The sequence below is a fragment of the Sander vitreus genome, chromosome 21, assembly GCF_031162955.1.
Source record: "Sander vitreus isolate 19-12246 chromosome 21, sanVit1, whole genome shotgun sequence".
Classification (NCBI taxonomy): domain Eukaryota; kingdom Metazoa; phylum Chordata; class Actinopteri; order Perciformes; family Percidae; genus Sander; species Sander vitreus.
Window position 1 is genome coordinate 16,335,668 of NC_135875.1, and position 26,142 is coordinate 16,361,809.

The 26,142-nt window shown below is 40.9% G+C and overlaps 1 protein-coding gene across 1 annotated transcript in view; it reads right to left on the reverse strand.

The window, feature by feature from the left end:
- Positions 1 to 71: 71 nt before the first annotated feature.
- Positions 72 to 26,142, reverse strand: part of itga3b (integrin, alpha 3b) — a 29,818-nt gene continuing 3,747 nt past the window's right edge. The window contains exons 2-26 of the mRNA XM_078280035.1: positions 15,557 to 15,684; positions 13,945 to 14,027; positions 12,166 to 12,415; positions 11,858 to 11,956; positions 11,472 to 11,676; positions 8,764 to 8,957; positions 8,110 to 8,198; positions 7,891 to 8,027; positions 7,629 to 7,715; positions 7,473 to 7,540; positions 7,113 to 7,252; positions 6,439 to 6,585; positions 6,234 to 6,331; positions 5,467 to 5,635; positions 5,246 to 5,320; positions 5,072 to 5,151; positions 4,772 to 4,849; positions 4,527 to 4,629; positions 4,062 to 4,238; positions 2,160 to 2,279; positions 1,443 to 1,556; positions 1,167 to 1,265; positions 902 to 1,027; positions 532 to 687; positions 72 to 162 (exon numbers count right to left, since the gene is read on the reverse strand). Coding sequence (XP_078136161.1) covers positions 577 to 687; positions 902 to 1,027; positions 1,167 to 1,265; positions 1,443 to 1,556; positions 2,160 to 2,279; positions 4,062 to 4,238; positions 4,527 to 4,629; positions 4,772 to 4,849; positions 5,072 to 5,151; positions 5,246 to 5,320; positions 5,467 to 5,635; positions 6,234 to 6,331; positions 6,439 to 6,585; positions 7,113 to 7,252; positions 7,473 to 7,540; positions 7,629 to 7,715; positions 7,891 to 8,027; positions 8,110 to 8,198; positions 8,764 to 8,957; positions 11,472 to 11,676; positions 11,858 to 11,956; positions 12,166 to 12,415; positions 13,945 to 14,027; positions 15,557 to 15,684 — 2,977 coding nt within the window. The 3' untranslated portion in view covers positions 72 to 162; positions 532 to 576. The remainder of the gene's footprint in view (positions 163 to 531; positions 688 to 901; positions 1,028 to 1,166; positions 1,266 to 1,442; positions 1,557 to 2,159; positions 2,280 to 4,061; positions 4,239 to 4,526; positions 4,630 to 4,771; positions 4,850 to 5,071; positions 5,152 to 5,245; positions 5,321 to 5,466; positions 5,636 to 6,233; positions 6,332 to 6,438; positions 6,586 to 7,112; positions 7,253 to 7,472; positions 7,541 to 7,628; positions 7,716 to 7,890; positions 8,028 to 8,109; positions 8,199 to 8,763; positions 8,958 to 11,471; positions 11,677 to 11,857; positions 11,957 to 12,165; positions 12,416 to 13,944; positions 14,028 to 15,556; positions 15,685 to 26,142) is intronic.

Here is a 26,142-nt window from a genome sequence, read left to right on the forward strand (position 1 = left end):
GTAGTAATGCTGCATCTCTGTCCAGTTGGTGATCCAATACTTTTTCTGTGGCTCCTCAGGCTGAAATCCCAGATTGAACTGATACCGCTCAGCCTTGCGAATTCTCACCCCCTGGTGCTTTGGCATTATCCGGTAGTAGATGGCACGCTTGAAGAATCCAAGCTAGTGAGAAAAGAGAGAGAAAGAGAGGGAGGTGACATTAAAGAGGATACACTTAAAAAGCAGGAGAGCTGTGATTAATGACGGGTTGAGAAAGAGATTTAGGATTCATAGGCTGAGGAAAATCAAGTTAGGGAAAAGATAAACCCACGCTGAGTAAGATGGAGAAGACTGATAAAGAAGTGAAGACAAACATGATACAAAGTGATCAGCAGCCCAGTGTACAGTATTAGCCTGAAAGGGAAGTAGAAGCCATGTTAGGGTGATACAGGGTAGATACAAAGAGAAGACATAAAAAAGAGAGAGGTTGAAGCACACCCCAAGCTGAATCAATAGTATCCATAGAAAATCCATTTGTAGGGGTGTTGTTACCCAAAAGCCCCACTGGTGTGTGCGGTTGGGGGACCCATGGGGGCCTCAGTAGTCCTCGGTCAGCCTCTCTGTCTCAGAGGGCTGGATCTTCATCTCAGCCTTCTGGGCTTTGGCCTCATACATTTCCCTCCTGCTGGCCCTCTGGAAGAAGCCACACTGGGGGTGGTGGAGGAGGAGGAGGAGGATGCATGGGGGGGGTAAATCAAACATTAGACTAAAGGCTCAATATGGAGATAGCCATTGTGTAATCCAGAGAAGATCGTTGGTATGAGTAAAAAATGTGGAGAGATTCAGAGCTATTGTGAGTCTGTCTGCAGAGATACAGCATGTAAACCAGTGTAATCAGTGCAGTAGTGTTTGGTAGTCTCACCTTCCATAATATAAGAATGATTATTCCCAGTAGGACAATTCCTGCTATAGCTGCAGAGATGATGATCCACAGCGGGAGCTCATAAGGTGCCTCCACCCCCTCCAGTGGTTCTATTTCTACTGTGAACTACAAGAAAGAGAGGAGAGTGTCAAGTAGAATCATCATCAACGTCCCCCTCTTCCTCCTTCTCCTCCTTCTCCTCCTCCTCCTCCTCCTCCTCCTCCTCCTCATCATCATCATCATCATCATCATCATCACCACGCACATTGTTGGCCTGACTGTCCATCTTGATGTTTGGTTTATTTTGAATGAGCTTCAGTGTGGCTTGACCTCTGACCGTAATTGTCAGAGCGTTGGAATAGTCCTGCAAACACACACACACACACACACACACACACACACACACACACACACACACACACACACACACACACACACACGGTAGTAAAAACATCTTCAAAAAGAAGACAAAGAAAGCCATGGACAATTTTATTAAATTATTAATAATGTGTGTATGTGTGTGTATAGCTGGAGAGCTTACCTCTAGCATCGTACTGTTCCACAAACGGGAGCGGACATAAATCTTGGCTGAATTCGTCATGTTGACCAGCGGGCATGTAAACGTCACACAACGTGCTGTCCCTTTGGAGCAATCCTTCAACACAGGATGACACAGAACAACTATTATACAAGTGAACAAACATGGACAATAACACCATTTGGCTTTTGATGTTTTTTCAGGATGTACACAACCTCAGTAGGAATTTGACCGTTTAGAAAATGCCTATTAATGTCTAGGAGCCCTTGTATTTAAAATAAGCTTTACTGTTATAGTAGTTCAAGGTGTTGGGAGCCAGCCAGTACAGTAGAAGATTTACTTCTAACGCTCTTTACCACAGTATATATTGAGTGAAAGTAGGTTGTTGCTAGAGGTTTCTAGCCACACTAACGGCCTACCAGACTGAAATATCTCAGCAACTATTAGAATAACTGCCATGACATGTGGTACACATATACATCATCCCCCCAGAGGATGAATCCTACTGACTTTCCCACCTGACTATTCTTTGGGTCCCACTAGCTCGTTGATTTGTGATTAATAGTGAAAAAGTCTGTCACCAATTTCTGGATGTGTTAGCATGCAATATGGCACAAACATGCATGGGCTTTGATCAAATATAATTAATATATATATGCTTCAAATGACACGTGAAAGCTTGTTCATGACAGCGCTTGATAAGGCAGATCCATTTCTTACCAACAGGTAGGTCTCTTTGCGAGAAGTGAGCAGCTTGATGGCTGCCATATGTGGCTTTGTTGTTTCATCATCAGCCACTGTGATCTGTCGTTTAGTACGCTTTCGGTCGCTCCCTGACAACTGGAAGACAAGAGAGGGAGGAGGGGAAATTAAGGAAGGAAGCAGATGAGACAGAGACATGACATCAGAGGGCTCGTGGTAATTGCTGGTTTTGATAAAGACATTAACAGATTCTTCTTAGAATAGCACTGTCATTTCTACTGTCTATATCTAGTCCGCATGCGTTATGACTTTCTATTTGGGGCCCTGTGAGGTCTGCCGACACAGATTTTTCCAAAATGTATTTCTGAACATTTGTGGTTTGGCTTTGAGGCCATTTTCACACCCATGTCCTACCACTGACATTTACTCATACAGCTTCAATTCACACTCAAGTCAGGATGAATTGCAGCTCATGTAAAAGGCCTGTGAACAGCACAACGGCAGCAAAGTTAGGGAACATTTAGTCTAATATCAGCCTAGTTTAGTGAAATTCCAAAGGGTATCTGAGGAGTAAAATCAACTAAATTAACATTAGCATTGCCATTGTGAGCATGTTAGCATGCTGGCGGTATACTTTGGTTTATGACTTACAAAACTGATGACGTTCCCATCAGACATCAGCTTCGCTTTGTCTTGTACCTTTGTGTTTAGCTAGCATGTTAAACTAAAATGGTAAACTGTTAGTCTAGCAATGACATAAGAGCGTATTTCCTGCGCAGACTAAACTGTTTTAATGTGGATAAGACTCCTACAGATCTTATATTGAGTTAACTTTTTGTTTGATTTCATTTTATGGGAACCTTAAAATACAAAACAAAAGTCGTCTGTCCAAAATTGTAACAGAGGCCAGTAAGATAATTGGCATACAGCATCTCTCTCTCACAAAGATCTTTGACAGACAACTTTTGCAGAAGGCACAGTCAATCTTGTGAAGCTCTGACCACCCACTCTTGGAGGAATTCATTCCTCTTCCCTCTGGGCAGAGATATAGGCTCCTTAGAGCAAAAACAAACAGGTACACATTTTCTTTTGGTCCTTGTGAAATTAAAGCTATTAACTTGCATAACTCTTGAGTGCACAGTTAGGCACTTAGGTCTTTTTAATGACACTTTTAGAAATCACTTCTTGTTTTCTTAGACACTCAAGGATTTTAATGTGACACTGTTCACTTTTAAGGAAAGAAATTGCTCTTTATCAATTTGTTGGTTTTGTGCTGCTACGATGTTTTATGCCTTGTTTGTGTGTGGGGTTTTTTGTATCGCCAACTGCAGATAAAATGTCCCCTTGAGGGACAATAAAGCTCTTTGAACTCTGATACTAATTATCAGAATGCCAGCATGTTAGCATGCTGCAGTAAGCATTTAGCTCAAAATGCAGCTGTGCCAGAGTCACAGAGCTGCTAGCAAGGCTGTAGACAAAAAGTCTTGTTATTGGTTCTAGGCCTTTTATTAAAGCCAGTACCTGTTTATATAGAACTGTGTTTGTGGCTTTTCAGTCATGGGACATTTCGGGATGTGCTTATGTCTTGGGTGTGGACAGGAGTAAAATGTAAAAAATGAAAGAACAGAAAAACTTTTGCATAGTAGAAAGTACTCAGAGGTAAGGGAAATTAGATTGGAAAAGCATGACATGTATCAAATGTCTAGATGGATCTAAATATGAACCCAGGATTCTTTCATGTTTGTCATTGTTGTGTGTATTTTTTGTTCACAATCTGCATCTTCACTATCTGTTTCAATGTGCCCAAGAGTTTTAGGCATTTAGAAATAATCTGGGCATAAACAATTATATATCAATTGGCTCTTGAGGAAAAAGGAGCATATTTTCGTTCTAAACAAAAGCCTAAAAAAAGAGCCTTACAGTTAGGTTAAGCATGTTGACAACTTCTCCAGGAGGTTTACATTCCACCTCAGATGCCCCTTTAACAACAATCTTCGTCAGGTACAGCAGCCACTTGCCATTGGCTACCTCAAAGGGCCACTTAAACTCCACAGCCAGGGTCCCCATGTGTCCCAGGGGCTGTCCCTCCATGTTCACCTAGTGGCAGCACAAAGAAAAAGGAAACTTTAGTAGAAATCAAACAGATGGTGTGAAATAACAATATGGTGTGGAATAACAGTCAGGGCTTCACTGTGACTTTGTAACCCCTAATTAGTATCCACGCCTGGTCATGCTTACACCACAAACCCTGGCTCACATAACAATCCCTTCCCCACGCAAAATTTAAGTTTGGGCTTCAAAGAGAGAGTGGAGATGACGGAAATGTGGGTAGCACACATATTATAGATGCAATATACAGTCCTGGAGGTGGTGGAGGTGACTCACATCAAAGGTGAACTCGACCAGGCTGCCCACGTCACTGGTGTTGACCATGGCTGACATGCCCATCACTGTCCCACTGAATTGTGTTTTCACCGGCAGGTTGGCTCTGGACGGGGTGAGAGTGAGAAACGATTGTACGCTGCGCAAGTAAAAACTGATGTGGAAGATAATGTGATGTGACATTGTCCATTGCAGTTCTGTGCTCTATACTGTACATACAGTACGTCATGTTATGTAATGGGACTCACATGGAGAAGGAGGGGAGGATGGTGTTTTCAATCAGAAGGCTCAGAGGCACAGGCTTCAGGTCACTCTGCTCACTAAGACTGGAGAAACAACCCTTATTACAACATTGGGTGCCAGTGTAGTATTTTGAGAGTATGTTAGAGCCACTAGAGAATAATTCAACTTAAAATTTTGCACAAAATAATAACAAAAAAAAACTACTATTAGGATCAGCTATAAAATGCTAAACTGTGGAATCAAAGCTGGGACCCAAGCCTTCGATATAAAGGAAATTCAATCATGCATCAATGTTTAGCACTTACGTGGACAGAAGCAGCTGGGACTCAATCTCTTGTGTGTACAAATTGATCCCTGAGGTCTCAAACTTGAGCAAAAGTGTTACCTGATAATGCAAACAATATAAGAAGAAGTGTTAAATTCATTTCAGCAGAGAAAAAAAGTTCAACATGTAAAAGAGAAAAGAAATCCAAATATACCTTTTCATTGCCTTTAAGTGGATTCCCCAGGTCACAAATCACTGTGTCGGTCAGACGGCATTGTACATTATGATCCTGAACACACAATTTGCATATTGAGAAAGTGAACAGAAGGATTCAATTTCGATGACAAACATAAATGCAGATTGGCATGAGGGAATGAACAAATGACTGAATAAATGGCCATTTGTCAGTCGTCTGCTGCCCTCCAGTGGACGTACCTCAGACAAGACCGCAGAGTAACTCAGTGCGTCAGGGATGGTGACGTTGAGCATGGCCTGGTGGGCGTCTTCACCTAGCTTTCCCTGACCAGGATAGTTAGTCACATTCACCATCAGCCCTATTTTCTTTACATTGCTGTTGAACGGGAGTATCTGCGATTCGCCATGCCTGGACAAAGGGATACATGGACAACATGCATTATTTCTTCACTTATTTTTTAACAATTATTTTTGGCTAATTAATCAATTTACAGCCTTATTTATATCCTTGCAACTGTAAGCATGTGGCAGTGACAGCTAATCCACAAAAGTTAGTGGATGCTAAAGATGCTAAAGTTCTGAGAGAAACATTTGTGATTGTTACATTCAAAAGTGCAAATTCTGAGCTTGTGAGATGGCTAGGGTTGGGGGCGTTTGAAAAGATGCCATACAAATGGTTTGCCAGACTGGATGTCTACATTGGAAAATGGGAAAAGTATTTAAGCTTTCTGGAAGCTTTGTGCTTTTGTTTAGCGTCATGTCTGTATGCTAAACATGAAGCTACAGCCAAGAGACGGTAGCTTAGCTTAGCATAAAGACTGAAAATGAGGGGAAACAGCTAGCTTGGCTCTGTCCAAAGGTAATTGCATGGATTAAACAAACAATATATAACATGTTATATCCCTCTGTCCAGTATTTATGCTAAGCTAACCAGCTGCTGGTGCTAGCTATACATTTACTGTAAACACATGAGAGTGACATTTATCTAAAAAAAAATTTAATTTCACCATAGGTAAGGCTTTCTCTCGTTGTCAACAAACTCGGCTGTCAGCTGCAGGTTACTGCTACATTTGTTGTCCAAGCCACACTCCCTCTGAAAGTTAATCTGCAGGAAATAGAACAAATATTACATCATAATTTACAGGGGGACGATCCCGTATACATGTGCTTCACTATCTATAGTATTTCAATGTACAATGCACCACTCCATACCTCAGCTCTTTGAGTGAGTTTCTGCTCCTGGCTGATAATTGGAAAAGAGTCTAGGTTCTGCAGGGAACTTCCTGAATTAGGTTTTTGTTCATCTAAGGACATGCTGAGGGAAAAGACCACCGGCTCCAGTTTGTCTCTCACAGGCACCTGTAGAATTGTCCAATATTCAAATTTTAGTCTTGAAAAGCACATGGACAATATCACCTTCTCAAATAAAATGTAAATGTCAGTAAATTACATATCACACACATGTATTATCACACACATGTATTAACACACACACACACACACACACACACACACACACACAGCGTTTCACTATCTTTGTGGGGACCCGTCATTGACATAATGCATTCCCTGCCTCTTACCCTAACCTTAACTATCACAACTAAATGCCTAAACTTAACCCTTACCCTAACCCTAATCCTAATCCTAAAACCAAGTCTTAACCCTCAAACAGCCCTTTGAAGATGTGGGGTCCAGCATTTTGGCCCCACAAAGCTGTCCAGACCCCACAAGTATACTGTATTCCCGGTTTTTGGACCCCACGAATATAGTTAAACAAGAACACACACACACACACACACACGCACACACACGCACACACACACACACACACACACACACACACACACACACACACACAAAATGGTGTATTTGTATTGAGACTTTACCATTACAATCAGTTTCAGAGTATGACAAATGGATTTGGAAGATGGCAGGCTCAAGAAGCCGATATATGGGTCATCAATGTTCTGAAAACGAACACGAGGGCTTCTCCTGTCCACATCGGCCTTCACTGTGTACTTCACCGCTTAACAAAGATGTAACACATACAGTAAATTACAGAACACTGCGGCAAGTGCATTTGTTTAGTCAACAATACGACAGTTTTGGAAAATATAGCAAGTCTCCAGCAAGCCAGTATCTTCACAGTTTGTAACTTAAGATGTACATCTAGTCATACATTCAAAATTGCAGCCATTATTATATGCAATTTCAAAATTGAAACATAAAAAAGTAAGAGTGCTTACTGGTATTTTTCTTGAAGTCTTTGTTTCCATTGCTTAGAGTGAAAGACATACACAGTGTTGCTGTGATGCTGTAAAACACAAAGAAAAATGAATCTATGTTCAAACAATATTGAATAAGCCAGTTTCAGAATGAGATATTCTGAGGAGACATCTCACCATGGTGTACTTCCAAGACACTGATTGGGGTCCACAATCTTTGGCTCGACAGTGAAGTCCTTAGTTAAGTGGATGACTGGTCGAGCCCTGAAAACAAGAGGAAGAGGAATAAAACTGTACCCAGGTTATATCATCATATGAAAACAGTACACCATTTTACCATTTACAATTGAGACATACACCATCAATTGCAATAAAAGAAGAAAAAAACGAACAATTCCACTTTTTTTGTTTTTTTGTTTAGCCTTTCTCTAATTTCTACCTGAGCAGGGCCATGCGGTCGTCCAGAGAGCCAACTAAGATGTCAGGGTAACTGTTGCCATCCATGTCCATCCCTCCATTGATGGAGTAGCCGAACGTGTTGAATCCTCCATTTCCCACTGACTTACCCTCAATCACCTACAGGGCACATGTAAGTCAACACAATACATCTGGGCCAGTTCAGAGTATGTTTCATCCATGGTGTATAGTCAGATGTTACCTGACTGGGCTCCTTTGAGATTCCCTTTTTACTTCCCATCCAAATGTAGACCTTTCCTGTGTCATGGAATGGAGCTCCCACTGCAAAGTCTGCAAACATAAACAATGGAGTGAAATGTTGAAAGGAAACATGCAAAGGTGGTCTGCTAAGAAGAAGCTCAGGTAGGTCTGTGTTTGGAATATATATATTTGCCCACTGGGCGGCAGCATAGCACTACTCAGTAATTAGTAAATTGCCAGCTATTTTGTATAGCTTTCAGTGGTCCGAAATGCAACACAGTACATTACCTTTTTGCTGAGATAACTGCTTAGCAACAGTGCATAAAAAACAATCATACAAAGTCTTACTGGGGAACTTTATGCTTGCTTTTTACCATATGTTGATACCTTTTCACAGTGGAACAGTTAGTACACCACCTTTTAAAATACAGTGCATACACAGGTGTTGACAAAATAAAAGAATCTAGACTTTAACTAGAAGTACTTGCATTATTTCACAAAGTACATCATTTGGTAGTTGTTTTTAATTAATGAAATTGCAGTTTGGGTGAAATTATTTAGCCTTTTTGGAGTTTTGAATCTGTGTTTTCAACTTTTCCATGAGCTATTTACTTTATTTTGTTCGTACCCTGTCAATGTAAAACAAATGTCATACCTTGGAATCCGTCTTGGTTAACATCGCCGATGGCAGCCACTGCAAAACCAAATCCAGAGGCCGATGGACCCTTCAGCACCACGCTGGCGGTCTTTTGGAACGATCCATTTTCATTCATGAAGATATACACTGCTCCTCCCTCATCCTTCATACGGTCAAAGTAAAATGGGGCGCCAACGATCAGGTCGTTCCAGCTGCGCACACACACACACACACACACACACACACACACACACACACACACACACACACACACAAGAAAAGGACACCCTAAACATTATATTCCTTGGATCTCAAACTTGTGTAGTCCTTAAAATCCTACAGGCCCAACAAGGCTTCACTCATGCATTAAGGGATACACATGATTTCACCATAATGTCATGACGAACACCAGGGACGTCACTAGGATTGAAAGACAGAGGGGGCTTAGCCCCGAGGCTATGCAAAACTTCCCCTTGCAAAATCTTACTTACAAACTCTAATGTTAGCCTTTAGATACATCAAAGCTGCATGGGGGGGGGGATTTACTTAGGCCAGACTGTGCTCCTGCTGAGTTCTTCTTTAGGCTAAGACTTAACCACTATCTATCTGCCCGGGTAAATGTGTGGTAAAGTAATACCATACCTAATTGTGCTCTCTATTAGATAAGTTGCAGGTCAAAATAAGACTATTTAATTACTAGGGGTGGAACGATACACGTATTCGTATTGAACCGCTCGGTACAAGGCTTTCTGTTAGGTGCGCATTACAAACCAAACGATTCGTTAGACTAATCCTATTTCATTTTTAAAAAAAGAGCTTAAATTGTGGGAAATATAATGTTCTCAGTGCCGCTGCACTCAACAAGGCAGCCCAAATGACGAAACAGGCAACATGTTGTCTGCCCTTCCCACTCCTAAAGAAAAACACATGCATGCACAGGCATGATACGCTGAACTAGCTCGTTGCAATATGGTTGACAAGGATTTAAAGTATGTCTGAATTAATAACCTGATGGCGAGATGAATCAAAGTTCTAGTATGCATGTATGTATGTATGTATGTATGTGTATGTATACGTATGTATGTATGTATACGTATGTATGTTCATATATAGCCTAGTCTACATTTAGGCAACATCTACATACTTGTTTAATTTATTACAGCAAAGGAATGCAGAAAGTTAAGTTGGTCAGAATCAAGCATATATAATAAATATCATGAAATAATTTAGTTTAGGCTATGCCTTGGTGCCTCTCTCTCTCTCTCTCTCTCTCTCTCTCTCTCTCTCTCTCCTAAAATATCTTCCAGTATCCATTTGTTGAATGAATTGAAGGTTATACTGGTACAATAGCATTAACAGTGACACTGTGATATTTAGGGACTGATATTGTTTTTAATACTATAGAGAAAGCAGGCTATATTAAAGGTAAAGAATAGAGTGCTTCGGATACCTTACTAGGCGAGCTATTTCTTGTATTTCACTCGTTTACACTAGCTAGACTATTGTTTTCTATAGCCAACTAAAATATTCCTTTATCTTTACCTCAAGTAAATGTAGCTGAAGTGAAGCAAGTAAAAGTCATTAACAACAACTTACAATTTCACTCTGTATCACTCACTGTGTGTGCGGTAGCAAGTCCAGACCAAAGATTTGCGACGAGACAAGATATAATCCTGCAGCTACTTGCAACACAGCGGTCTGCAGCATTCTGAAAGCTGCCAGTTTAAACCAATGAGAAGAGACGGTGTATCATCTTCATGGCCATTGACTCTTTGTACTTCTGTCTAACGTTCGACTCTCCGGCTTTTTTGTAGCTGGATGTATTATTTGTTGTTTCTAATATAGAATTTGGATAACGTTGATGAGATGAGTGAGATACTTGCTACAGTTGCATTTCGAGTGATAAATCGGCGAAAACAACATTTTATTTCTCTGATTTACTGCTGTGTTTTAATGCTGCCTGGCACTCTCTGTCTTCACCTCGCTCGTCCACATACTGTTACCGTGTAAGCGGCCGCTCGTAAGCCTCTCTCTAAAACACTGCCATTTCGACCAGTTGACAGTTCGTGAAATAAAAATAAAACAGACTGCAGTGCACGACGACATCAACAGATGAATGGTAAAGGAAGATTGATTCCACGTAGTGAGTGATACAGAGTGCACTGTAAAAAAAATAAAAATCTAATTATTATTTTTCTTATTATTATTTGGTGGGGCTTAGGAACATTTTGGGGTAGCTTCAGCCCCCCTAAAATAGGCCTAACGACGTCCCTGACGAACACCTTATCTCAGCTGCTAAAGGGACAGGTTTTCTTCTCTCATCTCTGCTCATACATACATCAGTGTCATGCATTCTCTGCATAACAAGGCAGATCATAGCTACAGAGCATTTGAGCGTGAGGCAGCTCAAAAGCACAAGATACAGTTACAGACAATCCATTAAGACATGCAAACATAACACATCTGCTTTTCTTCTTCTGCGTCTGTGAATTTAGAATAATAAGCAGCTTATGCTTAAAATATGGCATTAGGTGAAAATATAATTTCCAAATTAATGGATTGCCAGTTTGTTTTGGTTCCCTGGAGTGAAAGATGCACTGACTGTGGCCGATTAAATTATGTTTTTAAACCAGGGACATAATTCATGGAAAAAGTCTGAATGTACTATATAGGAAAGAAAAGATAGATATTATTCATTTCTGTTAGTGTGGTGTGCAGAGACGCACTCGTCATTGTTGAGGTCAGTGACAGCCAGGCTGTTCCCAAAGTACGAGCCCACTTGTTCCCCGGGGAGAGTGAGCACCAATTCGATGTTTTTGTCAGTCTTACTCCCGAATATCACTGAGCCCTTGGACTCATCCCTGGGAGACCCTGTCACCACTGTGTAGTCGTTATGGCTCAGCAGCTTCCTCTCCTCAACAACTGAGTAACCTGCCGAAGAAAGCATTCGAGATTCACTGTTAAACTGTCATCTGACTGCGGGAGGGTTTAGAGGTCCTAAAGCATGGTAAAAGTGTAATATATATATATATATATATATATATATATATATATATATATATATATATATATATATTTAATTGAAGCAAAAACATACTGTATATTCATTTACCCGTATAACTGTATCGTCTATTCTGCTGTCCAAAGTCTTTGCCTATAGAGTCCCAGGCATTCGCTGGATCTGGATCTCTCCACGTTACATGAACATTTCCTTTATAATAAAGCAGAATTAGACAACATTGTTATGTCAGCTTTTTGCACAATGGACATGTTTCCCAGACAGAGAATGATCCCAGTGTTAGACTAACACTAGAATTTGGCAGACTTGCACAAGGTTTAATCCCTGTCTGTGAAACCAGGCCATTATTTCAGTGTTATGTAACAAAACACAGTTTTTGGCGTTAACTCTCCGGTGCCCACCTTGCCACACATAGCTGCCTGGAGCGCCGATGTAGACATCAGTGTCTGTCATGCCGCCTGACATGCCCATGTTGCACAGGCCCTCAAGCTCCATGTCGAAGTTGGGGTTGCAGACCTCATAACTGTAAGTCTGCCATTCATCATTTGGGTCAAAGGTCAGGTCGTTGCTCCTGACATAGCACTTTCCTATCATCCGCCGCTGCTCCTCTGTGCCGCCTTGGATGATCTTCACATAGCGATGCCCGCATGCCTGGAGACAAGAGAAGAGTATGTATTCTGGGATGTTATGGACTGTGCAGTTGCTCTAATTTACAATGTGTCCAATCTGGAAACCTCTTCTGATAATGTACTGTATCCATACTGAGATTAAATCTGAGCTAGAATTGTTTAAAAAATAATGTATTAGTATTTCAGTAAAGTCTACATAATAACAATAACAATGGCAGTGGGGGAAAAAATCCTTTAAATTAAATGAGATAGCATAAAAACACCAGCAAATTATCACCAGTGTCCCCATTATATACACATACACACACACACACACACACACACACACACACACACACACACACACACACACACACACCTCTGTCTCTTCTACTCATTGATTGTAAAATTAATATTAACAGTCTATGCTTTCTTTCTTTTTTCTCTTTCTCTCTCTCTCTCTTTACTTATCTGTTTTTTCGTTTAATCTTACTTTGCTTGTGGCTTTTCTCCCTTCTATATTGTTGATATTTCAATATGTTTGTACTTTTTTTTGTGATACATTTTTTATTAGCACCATTTATATCGTTCAGACATACAAAACAAATTCCACAATAATGTCAGATGGTGCACAGAACAGAGAAACACAAAATGCACAAGAACAAAAACCCTCTCCCACCCCCCACCCTCAGCGGTCTCAAGGAAAACAAAACAAACAAAATATGTTTGTACTTTTGATATTTTCTTTTGATACTGTATGTCATGCTGAAAAGTTGAAAAAAAATACACATAAACCCCCCCCCAAAAAAACTGTCTATACTTCTGCTCTACTCTGAGACACAGTAAAAGACTGGGAACTGCCAAACCCAAGTGGGAGGGTCCATTCGAATAAGAAGATGGGTTCCCAGGGAAAGAGACAACAAGGGCGGTAGAGTGGGAGGGGTGTTTTTGTTTCTGTTTAGGGATTAGGCTGTTTAAAGCATTCTTTTTAAAGAAATATGTTTAAAAAACTTGTGAACAGTTTATACAAGATACATTTAAAATTGTATACAAGCCTATGGGACAAACACAGAGAGACTCCTGCCTTGGGCCCATTTTCAGTGGCACAGCCAAAAAGTGTTAGAGAGTTATTTTTCTCTGGAAATAATATTTTTTGTATGAATGCAAGTAAAGTCTCTGTGTGTGAGGCAGTCTTTTTGAGCCAAATTATGTTATCTTTCAAACAAACAACAATAACTATAAGATGTTAGCACAATGTTCTCTTGAATCATATTAAAAGGGAAAAATCCCAATGTAATCTTACTTATGATCAGGATTTCATTGTTACCCTATGTGGCAATTGCTACCTGTATGTGTCATTCTGTCTTGGGTGTGTGGGTGTTGAGTGTATCATCTGGTTGCTTAATGCTGCAGTAAATATTGCAACAAGCACACTGTGTCATCTGTGACACAAAATAATAAAATACAAAAGGGTTTTATTTCAACCTGCATCCCCCCCAGTGCTACAGTAAATATGACCATATATGCCACCTGTGACACTGACTAAAAGAGTAAAGCAGGATGTCATCTCACCAGCACGCGTCCCGCCGGCTGGTCTCTCTGGCTGGCCACTGTCACACCCAGCCACATGCCCTCCACCATCTCAGATGGATTTGCTGTGGATGGGTCAGATTATTGACTTATTAATTAAAGGGTTTAAAATGTTACTATGAACATGAAGAAAAAAAAAGGTGTACAAACACAGTTTCACATCTAGGTTACTGACATGTTTGGTCTTAAAACCAGGTTTCTACTGTTAATTCAGTACCATATTTTAACCAGACAAACCAGTATACAGTTCATAGTCAGCCATGCCCAATCATCCATTATATAGAAGAAAAAAAACATAAAACCTTCAACATGATTATGGTGATAACAGTCACAGGAAAACCAATCCAAACAGTCAAGCTTGATTCAGCCTGGATCATGCCCTGACAAATATTAACCACAAAAATGTGCAGTGACGGCAACAATAGTCACTCAAAAGCTGAACATCAAAAGTGATGAGGAATCCTTTCATTATGGTTTTTACTTGTAGCCTCTGGGGGTGCCTATTCACCTCCAGGTAGTACAGCGGTAAGTCTATCAGTTAATAACCTTCAATTAAAAAAAAGATGTGCTTTCAGAGTTTCATATCCTGGAGCTAATCATGTAGGTGCAGCAAATGATCGGGGAATGCTGTAGGGCAGGCCAGAGGATTAGACTCAGAGATTGGTTGAATAAAGAGGAAGCTAGCAGGTTGTTATTTACAGTTCATCACTTTGCAATCAGGGAAATCCTTCACAGTGAACTGTATGTGTTGAAGGGAAACTCACACATAAAGGTCAGATAAAGTGAAGATCAGAGTTATCTATTTTTTTTTTTTAACAGACTGGGGGCATGGAGTTTGAAAGTCATGTTAACAAGACAGGGCGGGTCGAGGGAAGGTTTTGGAGTTTGATCTCTGGGTAGGACATCGCTTCTTCTGGTGCTTCAATTTTGACCATTATTTTTAAATCACCTTTATAGAAGTGAAATACTACATTAGTAATTGTAGATTAACAAGTTAACAATTGAGTATCCCTTAACTAATATTTCTAGCGGTGTGGCTCTAACAATGAGTGTACACTCAAAGATCTCAACAACTACTGAATGGCCATGACAATTCTGTACATACATTCATGGTGCCCAGAGGATGAATCCTAATGATTTTTTAAATTTTTGTATCTAGCACCACCATAAGGTCGCAATTAAAATTTGACCAACCCCTTGTTTTCTACAAAACTAATGACATTCTCATCGGCCTCCGTGTGCTTTTTGGTTAGAGCTAGTGAACAAGGTAAACATTATACCTACTAAACATTAGCACGTTAGCATTGTCTTTGTGAGCATGTTAAAATTGAGCTCACTGCTATGCCTAAGTTCAGCCCCACAGAGCAGCTAGCATGGCTTTAGACTTTGTCTTGTTTTCACTTCAATGTTAATTCATCTCCCTCATCTTGGAGTCTGCTCAGGTGCAGACTTCAGTCAACTGTACCTTCACTGTGTGCCTCAGGCTCACTCAAATTACTAACCAGACCTGTACAGAAACTCTGTTAGAATACTGCATTCCCCTGTTAAATGACAAAATGACGAATCCCTTCAATGAGCTCTGCATCATGCTTACTTGTGCTGACCAGGTCCATTCTGGAGCAGTCGGCCGTATCTGTTGTAATGGGACAGGAGTAGACGGCGCCTGTTTCATTGACATTTCGTAGAGATTTGGCTTTCTCTTTTGGTGCTCCTGCAAGAAGCCTGGATACATACAGAAAGAAAGGCAGAGACATAAAGACTATTGGATTATATCAGAGCTGGCATGGTGTTAAACAATACATAAAAAGTAGATGAGAAGATTTAACAGATACACTTTCTAGTCTAAACACAGGAAAACTATCCTACGGTCTAAGTTGTACTACATTTGAATATGAGCATCTTGCTCCCTCTTCCATCTTAGACACACACACACACACACACACACACACACACACACACACACACACACACACACATACACACACACGCAGAGCCAGTTCATGTGACCTGTGAATTAACAGTGGACAGAGTGGAGCAGTCAGAGCATGACCCGTGACAAGTCTGGGCACCACCCACACCCCCACCCACACACACACACACACACACACACACACCCACACACACACACACACACACACACACACACACACACACACACACACACACACACACACACACACACACACACACACACACACACACACACACACACACACACACACACACACACACACACACACACAAACTCACACACGAGCTTCTTGGTGATGGACCTGATCTTTTTGTCCACTCATCCAGACACTCCCTACATCAGCACCTTTTAACACACCACAGAACTTTGAAGTAGAGGGATTTCTCCCTCTTCAAGGCTCTGCGCTGCCTGGGACACACTATTTACAGTCAGCACAAGATTTATTAGCTCTACTTTGTGGGCAGAAGGTGCCGACAATCTTGTTTACAGTGTGTGTTAGACTCATGGCCTGCTGTACTATGTGGGAAACAAAAGCATATAGAAGTGTAGTCAACGTGTGTTCTTTCCTTCAAGCTTCCTGAATGTGTTCATGCAATACTGGTTGCATGTTGACATGATAGCAGTGGTGAACAGTGGGAAGTGGTTAGTCAAGCTACCCCCCCCCTTCACACACTGATAAGTAAGAATAAGTACAGATAGTGGGTGTACACCTTTACAGTAAAGTCATTGTGCGTTCAAATCAAGTTTGAGTCAACCCTTCGTTGTTCCAACTTGATTATCATGTCCTGAAAGGTAAAACATGACACACAGTAAGGATGAGGCATACTAAATTACTTGATGTCCGAGGATTAACATGAAAGAATGTTATATAGATTTTGTAAAATATTGTTAATGGTGAGCCATGCCCGCTCACACACTACTCATAGGTTATGCGGTGAGTTTCCATGCTATACAAACACAGTGAAACTGTGTACCAGGCTCTACCACTCCACAACAGTGGACAGAGCACTGTATTTATACACACCCACACAGACAAAATGCCCTCATACATACTTGCAATCTAATCACAAGAACATCTAAAGCCCAGACACAAATATTTTCTCTTTGATGTGTCACCTGAACATGAGCAGACTCAGAAAGTTTGCCTTTGCATGGAAATCATTCATGTAAGTTTGTTTCCGCCGCAGATCTTAGATCGAATTACCCCATTACCGTTTTAATACTCGACCATCTGGGAGATGATAACATTTCTAATCTTAGTTCAGGAGTTGTGGCATACATTTTACTTATCTAATCTTATTACAACCAGGTTGACAAGTGGACCAGAAGTATATGAAAGTGAACACATTGCTTTAATATTTTCCACTGATGCATGAAAAACAGACATCCTCCAGCCATCATTTGAAACATAAAAATACAATTATCTCTTCTTTCTGCTACCAGATGGGCATTATCAGCAATGAATGAATCAATTATCTTGCCACAGTGATGACAACCAGCTAGAGCCAAGATGGCCTCTGAGGGCCAGCAGTTTCCAGTGGACTGGAAGGAAGAGGCCTTGGTTCAGGTAATAATTCAGTAATGTAGACACCATCTGAGATTCCACAGAGGTTTGTAGTAGTTAGTATGACTGACTGATATGTGGAGAATCGGGGCAACAGAGTCCCACTGTAATCTACAGTATGAGTGTGTGAGAAAATGTGAGCACATGAGCATGTTGGTGTGTGTTTTCTGCGTAAATGACTTGCCTGTCTACTTCCATAGCCATTCAACCAAAAGTCATGGTCCCACAACATGTTTTTCAGCTGTAAACGGCACAGTGTCTCAAAACACTCACTTACAAGGTCAGCCATTCTTGTGGGAAAACTAAGCGAAATCTCCAAAGCGTTTAGAAAGAGCAGGAAAGAAATTGGGTCAACCCAGAGAATAAGCAAGACTGTTATAAAACACTTAGAGGCTAGTTATTGTGAACTTTGCACACACAGAAAAAAAAACTATGAGGAAGGCACAGTCCAGCGCTAATCGAACAGCTTTAGGGAGGCTTGGGTAACCTTGGCTGGCAAAGTCCTTGTTGCAGCAAGTCCTTGTTGTCTCACTGTCTCATCAGAGTCACGTGGGTCACCTGTGTTTGTTGTGAAAATTCAACACTGCTGATTGACAAAATTAGGTTTGACATACAGTGAAGACTGGAAGAGTTACCTTTTCATCAAAAGGTAACTCTTTAATTAAAAGGAATAGTTTGAAATTTTGGGAAACACGATTATTCGCTTTCTTGCAGAGATGAGAAGATTGATAAGATTGATCCCACTCTCATGTCTGTGGGGTAAATAATATATAGGTTAAAAATAGGTTAGGACAATGATTGGAAACAGGGTGAAACAGATAGCTTGGGTCAGCTCAAAGGTAACAAAAACCCACCTACCAGCACCTCTAAAGCTTCCTAATTGACATGTTAAATGTTGTTTGTTTAATCAGCACACAAGCCTAAGTGTAATCTGTCCTTCATATTCTCCAAATGCCAATAAAAAAAGCTGTTTTTCAAATTGATTACATCAAGATTGTCACTTTATGTGACGGGATGTGAAAGTAGTTTCTTAAGTCTTACACATAAAGAAATCACCAAAATGTGAGTTACAAAGAGTTGACTCGGCCATGACAGCACACCTCATATCCTGTCCTGTGTGCTCTCCTCCTACCTCCCTCCCTGCTCATCACCTCCTCATAAACAGGCTGTCAAAGGCCCAGAGAAGGGAAGGGGGGGCAACCTGCAGCTGCTTTCCAACTCTGAGGACATGTTGAAATTCGCCCCCTCTGCCTCACAAGTGATCGGCTGGCTAAACCAAACATTAACTGTGGCGAACACACCCAGCCAAGGTGAGCACGGCCTGCATTCTTGACATCTGGAGTTAAAAACCTCCCAGAAGTATGGGAGTTGGATAAGAACTACTGTATACTCATATCAGTGAAGTTCAGTTGAACAAACAGAGGTGAACTATATCTAGTCATCTTAATCACCGCTGCCCACCACACAGCTCCTGACAGTGCCAAAAAACATAGCAGGGGTAGGAGGTGTGCGAGGGAGTGATGGAAGGGAGGGTTGTCGCTCACAGGAGAGAAAAAGAGAAAACACTACAATGCCTTGTCAGTTTGGTAAACAGACATCTGTCCGTAAGACACTCAGCACAACATATGTAGCTCTCTAAAACTAAGCCATAGTCTCTCAAGCTCTCACCCCCCCCCCACCTGACCACTCCTGACTCAGAATAACACCAGCAGCACTGAAACCAGGAAACCCGACTTAATTAAACATGACTTTTTGACTTTTGACTTTACCCTTTTCTATCCATCTCACAGGCTTTTGCAAGACTAACAAGAAGAGACAATGTGCAGGGCCAGCCAGTCTCATTTAGAGTACATTCATCTTCATCTCAGTCCAGTCTGAACAGGAGTGTGATGAGACAAATGATAAATGTTTAAAACTGGCACACAGCTTTTCACCCTGCTGGCCCTTGCCTTAGATGTCAAGCCAAGTGTCAAGTATGTCAGCCTTACACTAGTGATGGATCACCTGTCCACATAAGGCTTAGGACAACCTGTTTGTCACAGGGTGCGGCTGTGAGCCCTCAGGGCATTGAAATGAAACAAAGCTTCAGTTTTCATGTTAGAGTAGGCTACCTCAGGGCCTGTTTTTCACTATCAGTCATGCAACTCTTTCATGATTAGTGTATCTACTACTTCTCACTAATTCTTTTGACAAATTCTATGGATGGTCATTTTGTGAATCGAAGCACATCCCCACAGGTCTATGTCTTTTGCTATTAAAAGTGTGATGGCAGGCTGCTGTTGTCAGAACCATTTGCCAAGCAAGTAGACACACGCAGATGTTGCCACTGGTAACAAGGTGTTGTTGGATAAGGATACAGAGGGGTGGTTGATTGGTGGAACAGTGGTGAGGAGGTTCAGTGATGTGAAGAGAGAGAGAAGTTTAAGGCTAAATTCACACTTCCTTACTATGCCAATGCCAATGATGGTGCCATCTTGAACACTCCACACTACCAGTTCGTGCACAAGAGAACACAAATTGGTTGGTCAATTGCATTGACACTCCCAGTTCTACACTTTGGCACATGGCAGGTCAACAAATTGCCAAACAAGTACAAGCAAGGAACAGGCGCATAAAATGCTATTAATCATTACCCTTATTCCTAAATCCATTTACGCAACAGATACACACGCACTCGCCTATACTGCACTCTCAGGATGGTATAAAGCAATTGCACTACAAGCAACTTATATCCATTCCACAGAAACATTGCCACAAGCAAACAAATTGAGATAATATTGAACGGAGCAACTCAATTTTCAGATTGAATTAAGGATGAGGACAAGAGCAGACCAGGGCTGAGATCTCTTTTTGCTCCTGTAATGATGTAATGACTTTACTTACTTTACAATAGCACTCTGATAAATCCAGTTCTTTGTACTTTCAGGAAACACTTTCACAAAGCAGTATAGGTGGGGGTGAGCACGCACATTGCTATCACAATATTCACAGTAAGCACGCCTAGTTGTTAACACACTGACTCTGTGTGTGTGTGTGTGTGTGTGTGTGTGTGTGTGGACAAACAGTAATACATCAACCTGCTGCAAAAAGGAAATTGGTCAAACAGACCTGCCATCACAGCACCTGTGCGTTTTAGGACTTTTACATTTTTTCTATCTTTTAATTCTAAGATTAGTAGATTAATAGGGATAGTGATTGATAGAAAACTGATATACTGTATATCACAACATGGCAAATGGACATGAGGCCAAAGTCTTTACAGGTATAAAACAAGAAACTTCTATAACTAATTTTGTAGGTTTTAAGTCACAGCTCGCTTAGAATGATGAATTTCGACAACAGAAATGTGTACAATAACTACATGATACGTATATTTACCATAACAAGTAGGTAAACATGGAAGTATCACCCAGCCGGAAAAACAACATTTAACCACAAAAACTCAACCCTTACAACCATCAGCACACAAAATGATCTACATCCTAGAGATGTTCCAATACTATTTTTTCCTTCCTGATAATGATTTTAAAATAATGTGGTATCAGATCGAGCATAGACTCGCATTCTCGCCAATACCAGCATTTTAGGCAGTATCAAAGGCATTTCCAATATTGGTATCAGAACAACTCTGCTACATTCTAGATCTACAGTCCTAGAAGAGGGAATAGACTACAGTGTAGCTCTTATATCAGTATAACTGTCAAAGGGTGTAAATTATTAACAAAACAGGGTGGCACAGAGTGAGAGGAAGTTGAATAACTATCGGCACACCTAGCACACTCCTGAGGCCAGTTGAGGTTAAACTGTAATTTCACAAAAATAGCAGTCAACCTTGTGAGTTCAGTCAGTTCAATTTTGAACTTTTTATTTATTTCAAAAAGCCTTAAATCGTTTGTTTTCCAGTCACACTTCTCTGAGCCCAGACTGAGTGACTGACTGTCACTGAGTTAAGGAATCGCACTAAGCTGGTTTAAGTCCTATTTAGGAGAAATCTAGGAGTTCTTTTTGATCCGGATTTAACCTTCAACGCCCATCTAAAACAAACCTCAAGAACAGCCTTTTTTCATCTTCGTAACATTGCCAAAATTAGGAACATTCTGTCATAAAACGATGCTGAAAAACTACTCCATGCATTCGTTACTTCTAGGCTGGACTACTGTAATTCCTTACTATCAGGATGCTCAAACAAGTCCCTTAGGACTCTCCAGCTGATCCAGAATGCTGCAGCATGTGTTCTGACAAGAACTAAGAAAAGAGATCATATTTCTCCTGTATTAGCTTCTCTGCATTGGCTTCCTGTAAAATCCAGGATTGAATTTAAAATCCTTCTCCTGACCTACAAAGCTCTAAATGGTCAAGCACCATCATATCTAGAAGAGCTCTTAGTACCTTATTGTCCCACTAGAGCACTACGCTCCCAGAATTCAGAGCTTCTCGTGGTTCCTAGAGTCTCTAATAGTAGAATGGGAGCCAGAGCCTTCAGCTATCAAGCTCCTCTCCTGTGGAATCAGCTCCCAGTCTGGGTTTGGGGGGCAGACACCGTCACCATATTTAAGAATAAACTGAAAACACTCCTCTTTGATAAAGCTTATAGTTAGGGAGTGAATAGAGTAGAGTAGAGGGAGGCAGGCCAGTACAGCCCGATCCGGTTGGGGAGAGTTCTAGCCCGAACAGGCTCCTCTCCTTAACCTGCCTCTCTTAGTAATGCTATTATAGTTCTAGACTACGGGGGAAGTTCCCTCCTTCCTGTGACACACTGAGCTGCTCTCTCCTCTCTCTTTCCATTTGTTTCCATTTGTGTGCATCCTTGTCCCAGAAATGCTTGTTACTAACCTAGCTCTGGGGAGTTTACTCCCTGGAGTCCTTATGTTTCTTTTTTCGCCCAGAATATTCTCTTGGATTAGGGTGGCACCACAATCTTGGTTGGAGCTGTCACTGTGGTCCAACGCTCTGCAATGCCTTGCAGTGTCCGCCGATGCTCTGCAGTGTCCAGCTGCGTCCTGCCAAATGTCTGCGTCCTGCTACGTCCACCCATGCTGTGCTGTGCCACGCTACATTCTGTAACGCCCTTCATTGCCCTGTTATGACATGAACTACTACGAATACCATTTGTAGTCACTGTTCCATTATCTTTGTGACTATTATTGCCACTGTTCAGCACATCCCCAACTGGCACCGTCAGACTCCCCCTACCAAGAGCCTGGGTCTGTCCGAGGTTTCTTCCTAAAAGGGAGTTTTTCCTCGCCACTGTCGCATTAGCCACTGCTAATGCTTGCTCTTGGGGGAATTACTGGAATTGTTGGGGCTTTGTAAATTATAGTGTGGTCTAGACCTACTCTATCTGTAAAGTGTTTCGAGATAACTCCTGTTATGATTTGATACTATAGATAAAATTGAAGTGAATTGAGTTCAGACCTAAGAGAGCTATTTTTGCCCTGTCCATCTCACCTCTGTAAAGTTTTCCGAGGTTGCGTTCAGCCTTGTGAGACTCTCACAGTGTTGATGGTGATGTTTTAGATGTTTTAAACAATGAAGCAGACTGACTATGCATAAGAATTAGCAATATAGGAAATGAAATGCTGCCACCATTGTGATAAATGGTAATTTAGTCACAAGGGGAAAACATTTGATGGAAATGAAATGCATATATTACTGTTGATCACAAGAGGAATGGAACAATTGAATAATGTTAAATAAAATGAGAAAATCAGTTTGCACCTGTGTTTCTCACACACACACACACACACACACACACACACACACACACTCTCACACACACACACACACACACACACACACACACACACAGCGGTCTGATTTAGCTGGACAAACATCCTGTTTGAAGACCACCATCTGCCATTGGTGAAACAGTAACAAGAGAGCAAACTCATTTAGACCCAGTGTGACAAATTAAACAAGGCAGGTCATCCCACTGATAATAAACTAACTCACTTTTTCATTAGCAATGAATACAACCTTGTCTGACAAGGACAATGTTATGTCGGCTTATGTCTGTAGGTTGGTCTGCTAACTACAGTATGCTAACCACCCAGTGTCTGGTGTCGCTGGGTAAATTACGTCAGACTGGTGAACCCCCACTGCTGCAGATGCAGACAGCACAGCACTGATACACATTATTAACACGCACACAAAAACATGCAAATCTACCAAACTGACACACAAATACACACAAATGTATGCATAGAAACAGGTATACACAGAATCACAGCTGGACTAAGCCTGGACACATGTTTCTAGTGACCCCACACTAGCACACAAATCATGCAGCCATAGCAGAATTCACAAGAGACTCGCAGTATCAATAACAGCATTTCCATTAACATTTTGACCCCAGTATGTAAAGGGGGGAAGGGGGAGCTGGTGGGTTACAGGTGGACTACCTCACAGCTGTAATGGAGCAGACAGGCACAGTTAACATGCCTGTGTAGTCCCAAGTTCTCACTCATATTACTCAGCTTATATAAAAGCAGTGCAGGTGTGTGCATGAACCATCTGTTTTTACCTGTTGAGGTGTGAAAAACGCCCACAAAACACAACTGGAGCAGATATTTGTCTTTATCTATCATATTTTCATTTATATTATTTTAATTGATCAATAAACTTTATAAAAAGGAGGGTATACACATTTTCAACACATTTTGCATTAAGGACAGACAACAAGTTACCGCTTTCACTGACTTCCACATACCAAGTGTAAACCTATACTTCAGGATCACTTCCCCTTCAAAGATGAAAAATGGTACGAAGAGGGGAAAGGTATTGAAGCATATAGCTTTTCAAGCTGCAGGTAGCCCTCATTAGCCTGCAGGCCAGCTACACCAGCTTCTTTTCAATGTTGGTTGAGGGCATTTGTACAAGCAGGGGATCTCTTACAGTTTTGTTAAGATAGAAACAGTCTTCACTGCAGGTATTTCCAATGAAAGCCCCACCATAGAGAATATCCTCTGTGGAGATTAGCAGGAGGCCCGATGTCCCGCTGGGATCCATTTCAACATGTTATTAGAAGCCGTCACTCATTCTGCTGCTACACAAAATGCAGCCCATGCCATTAACAACTGATTGGATATGGACAATAAATACCATAAAGATTAGGGCCAGTCACTATGGACACACTTGCACTTAACTTTAAGCAAGGTCTTGTACAGTTGCAGTGGCTTGGCTTAGACTCCAATAAATTAGAAAGGACTTAAAACCATGTATACCTTTCAATCTACAAACACACTAGTTCACAACACACTGATTTGCCTGGGTTCATGGTTTTTACTGTTTGGTGCTACTTTTAAATAAGGAACCCTTTAAATTGGTTTATACACTGTAATTTATGCTTCAAAAGCCATTAGAAAAAAATGTGGGTTGCCAAATTGTCAAAAGTCCAATTGGCAGGTGTGTATGCTCATGTGTTTCTCTCTATCTAGTAAAAGATTATGTCTGCAGTTGAAGGTCTTTAATAAAGGGTTTTTAACTATCAAGTCTACAATGTCAATAAGTTGTTAATAAATGTATTTTGGTCCAGATTGTCCTCATCAAGTCTTTTAGACATATGTGGTCAAATGGCCTAACCAATCAAAGTGAGTTTTTACAACCTGGCAACCCAAAAGCTATATTTATCAATGGCTTATAACATATCTATAAATCATTAGTAAATGGTTTATTAACATAAAATGAAGGCACTACTTACAACTTATAAACACTGTGTAGAGGGCATCATATTAGAAAAAGATAGTCAACAATAACAACTCAAAAAGTGGTGAAAATGCTTTTACTGTTTTTTCCATTAAATCCTATTACATTGTGCCTTACATTTTTTTTGTTTTTTTTACCGTGCCTTCTTCTCACTGGGACACATCTGGAAGAACTTCCTGCTTGCTCTCATGTAATACATGAATGTGGGGACCTAATGGGCAACACAGGATTGTGCGACAGCATGTCATATAACACATGGGGGCATTCAGTTAAAGTGATACTCTGTGAAAATCTATGTTTAGAGTATTACAACTAGTCACTGTGTGAGTTCATTCTAACTAAAATGACCATAGGCTGATTATTCAATATTCAAGACGTGGAGTTGCATGGAGTGTTACTTTGCACTTAAATGTCTTTTCAGCACATTAATTCCTTTCTTAAGGAATTAAGTCTTTAACAGACTAAAGCTGGAGTTTAACTAGAGGATGCAGGTTCTGTACAACACACCATGTGTATCTGCTGCACCACATTACCATTGCAAAACAAATGTGAAATGTGATTTAGGAATCAAGATTTTAATTCAAACTAACTCAAAGGGGGTTTAAAGAGAAGCAACGCATGCACTTGTGCATGTTCAAACCACACATCAGACTGTGTGTCTATAAACCTTATAGCAGATTGAGCAGTTAAATCTGTACCTTGCAGCAGAAAGGGGAAGGCCCCGTCAAATTAAATGGCTGACTTTCATGGCCTCGGGCCACTGCAGTCAGACAGAGATGAGCTGGAAAAGCAAAGGCACTTCAGCTCTGATTAAATATTCATCAGTCAAATTCTTCCTTTCAGGTCGCAGGGGTTTCCCACCCATTAAGGAATCCTTGTCTGCTGAAGGATGAACAGAGGAATGATGTTGGAGGGCTTGTGTGTGTTCCACTATAGTCCC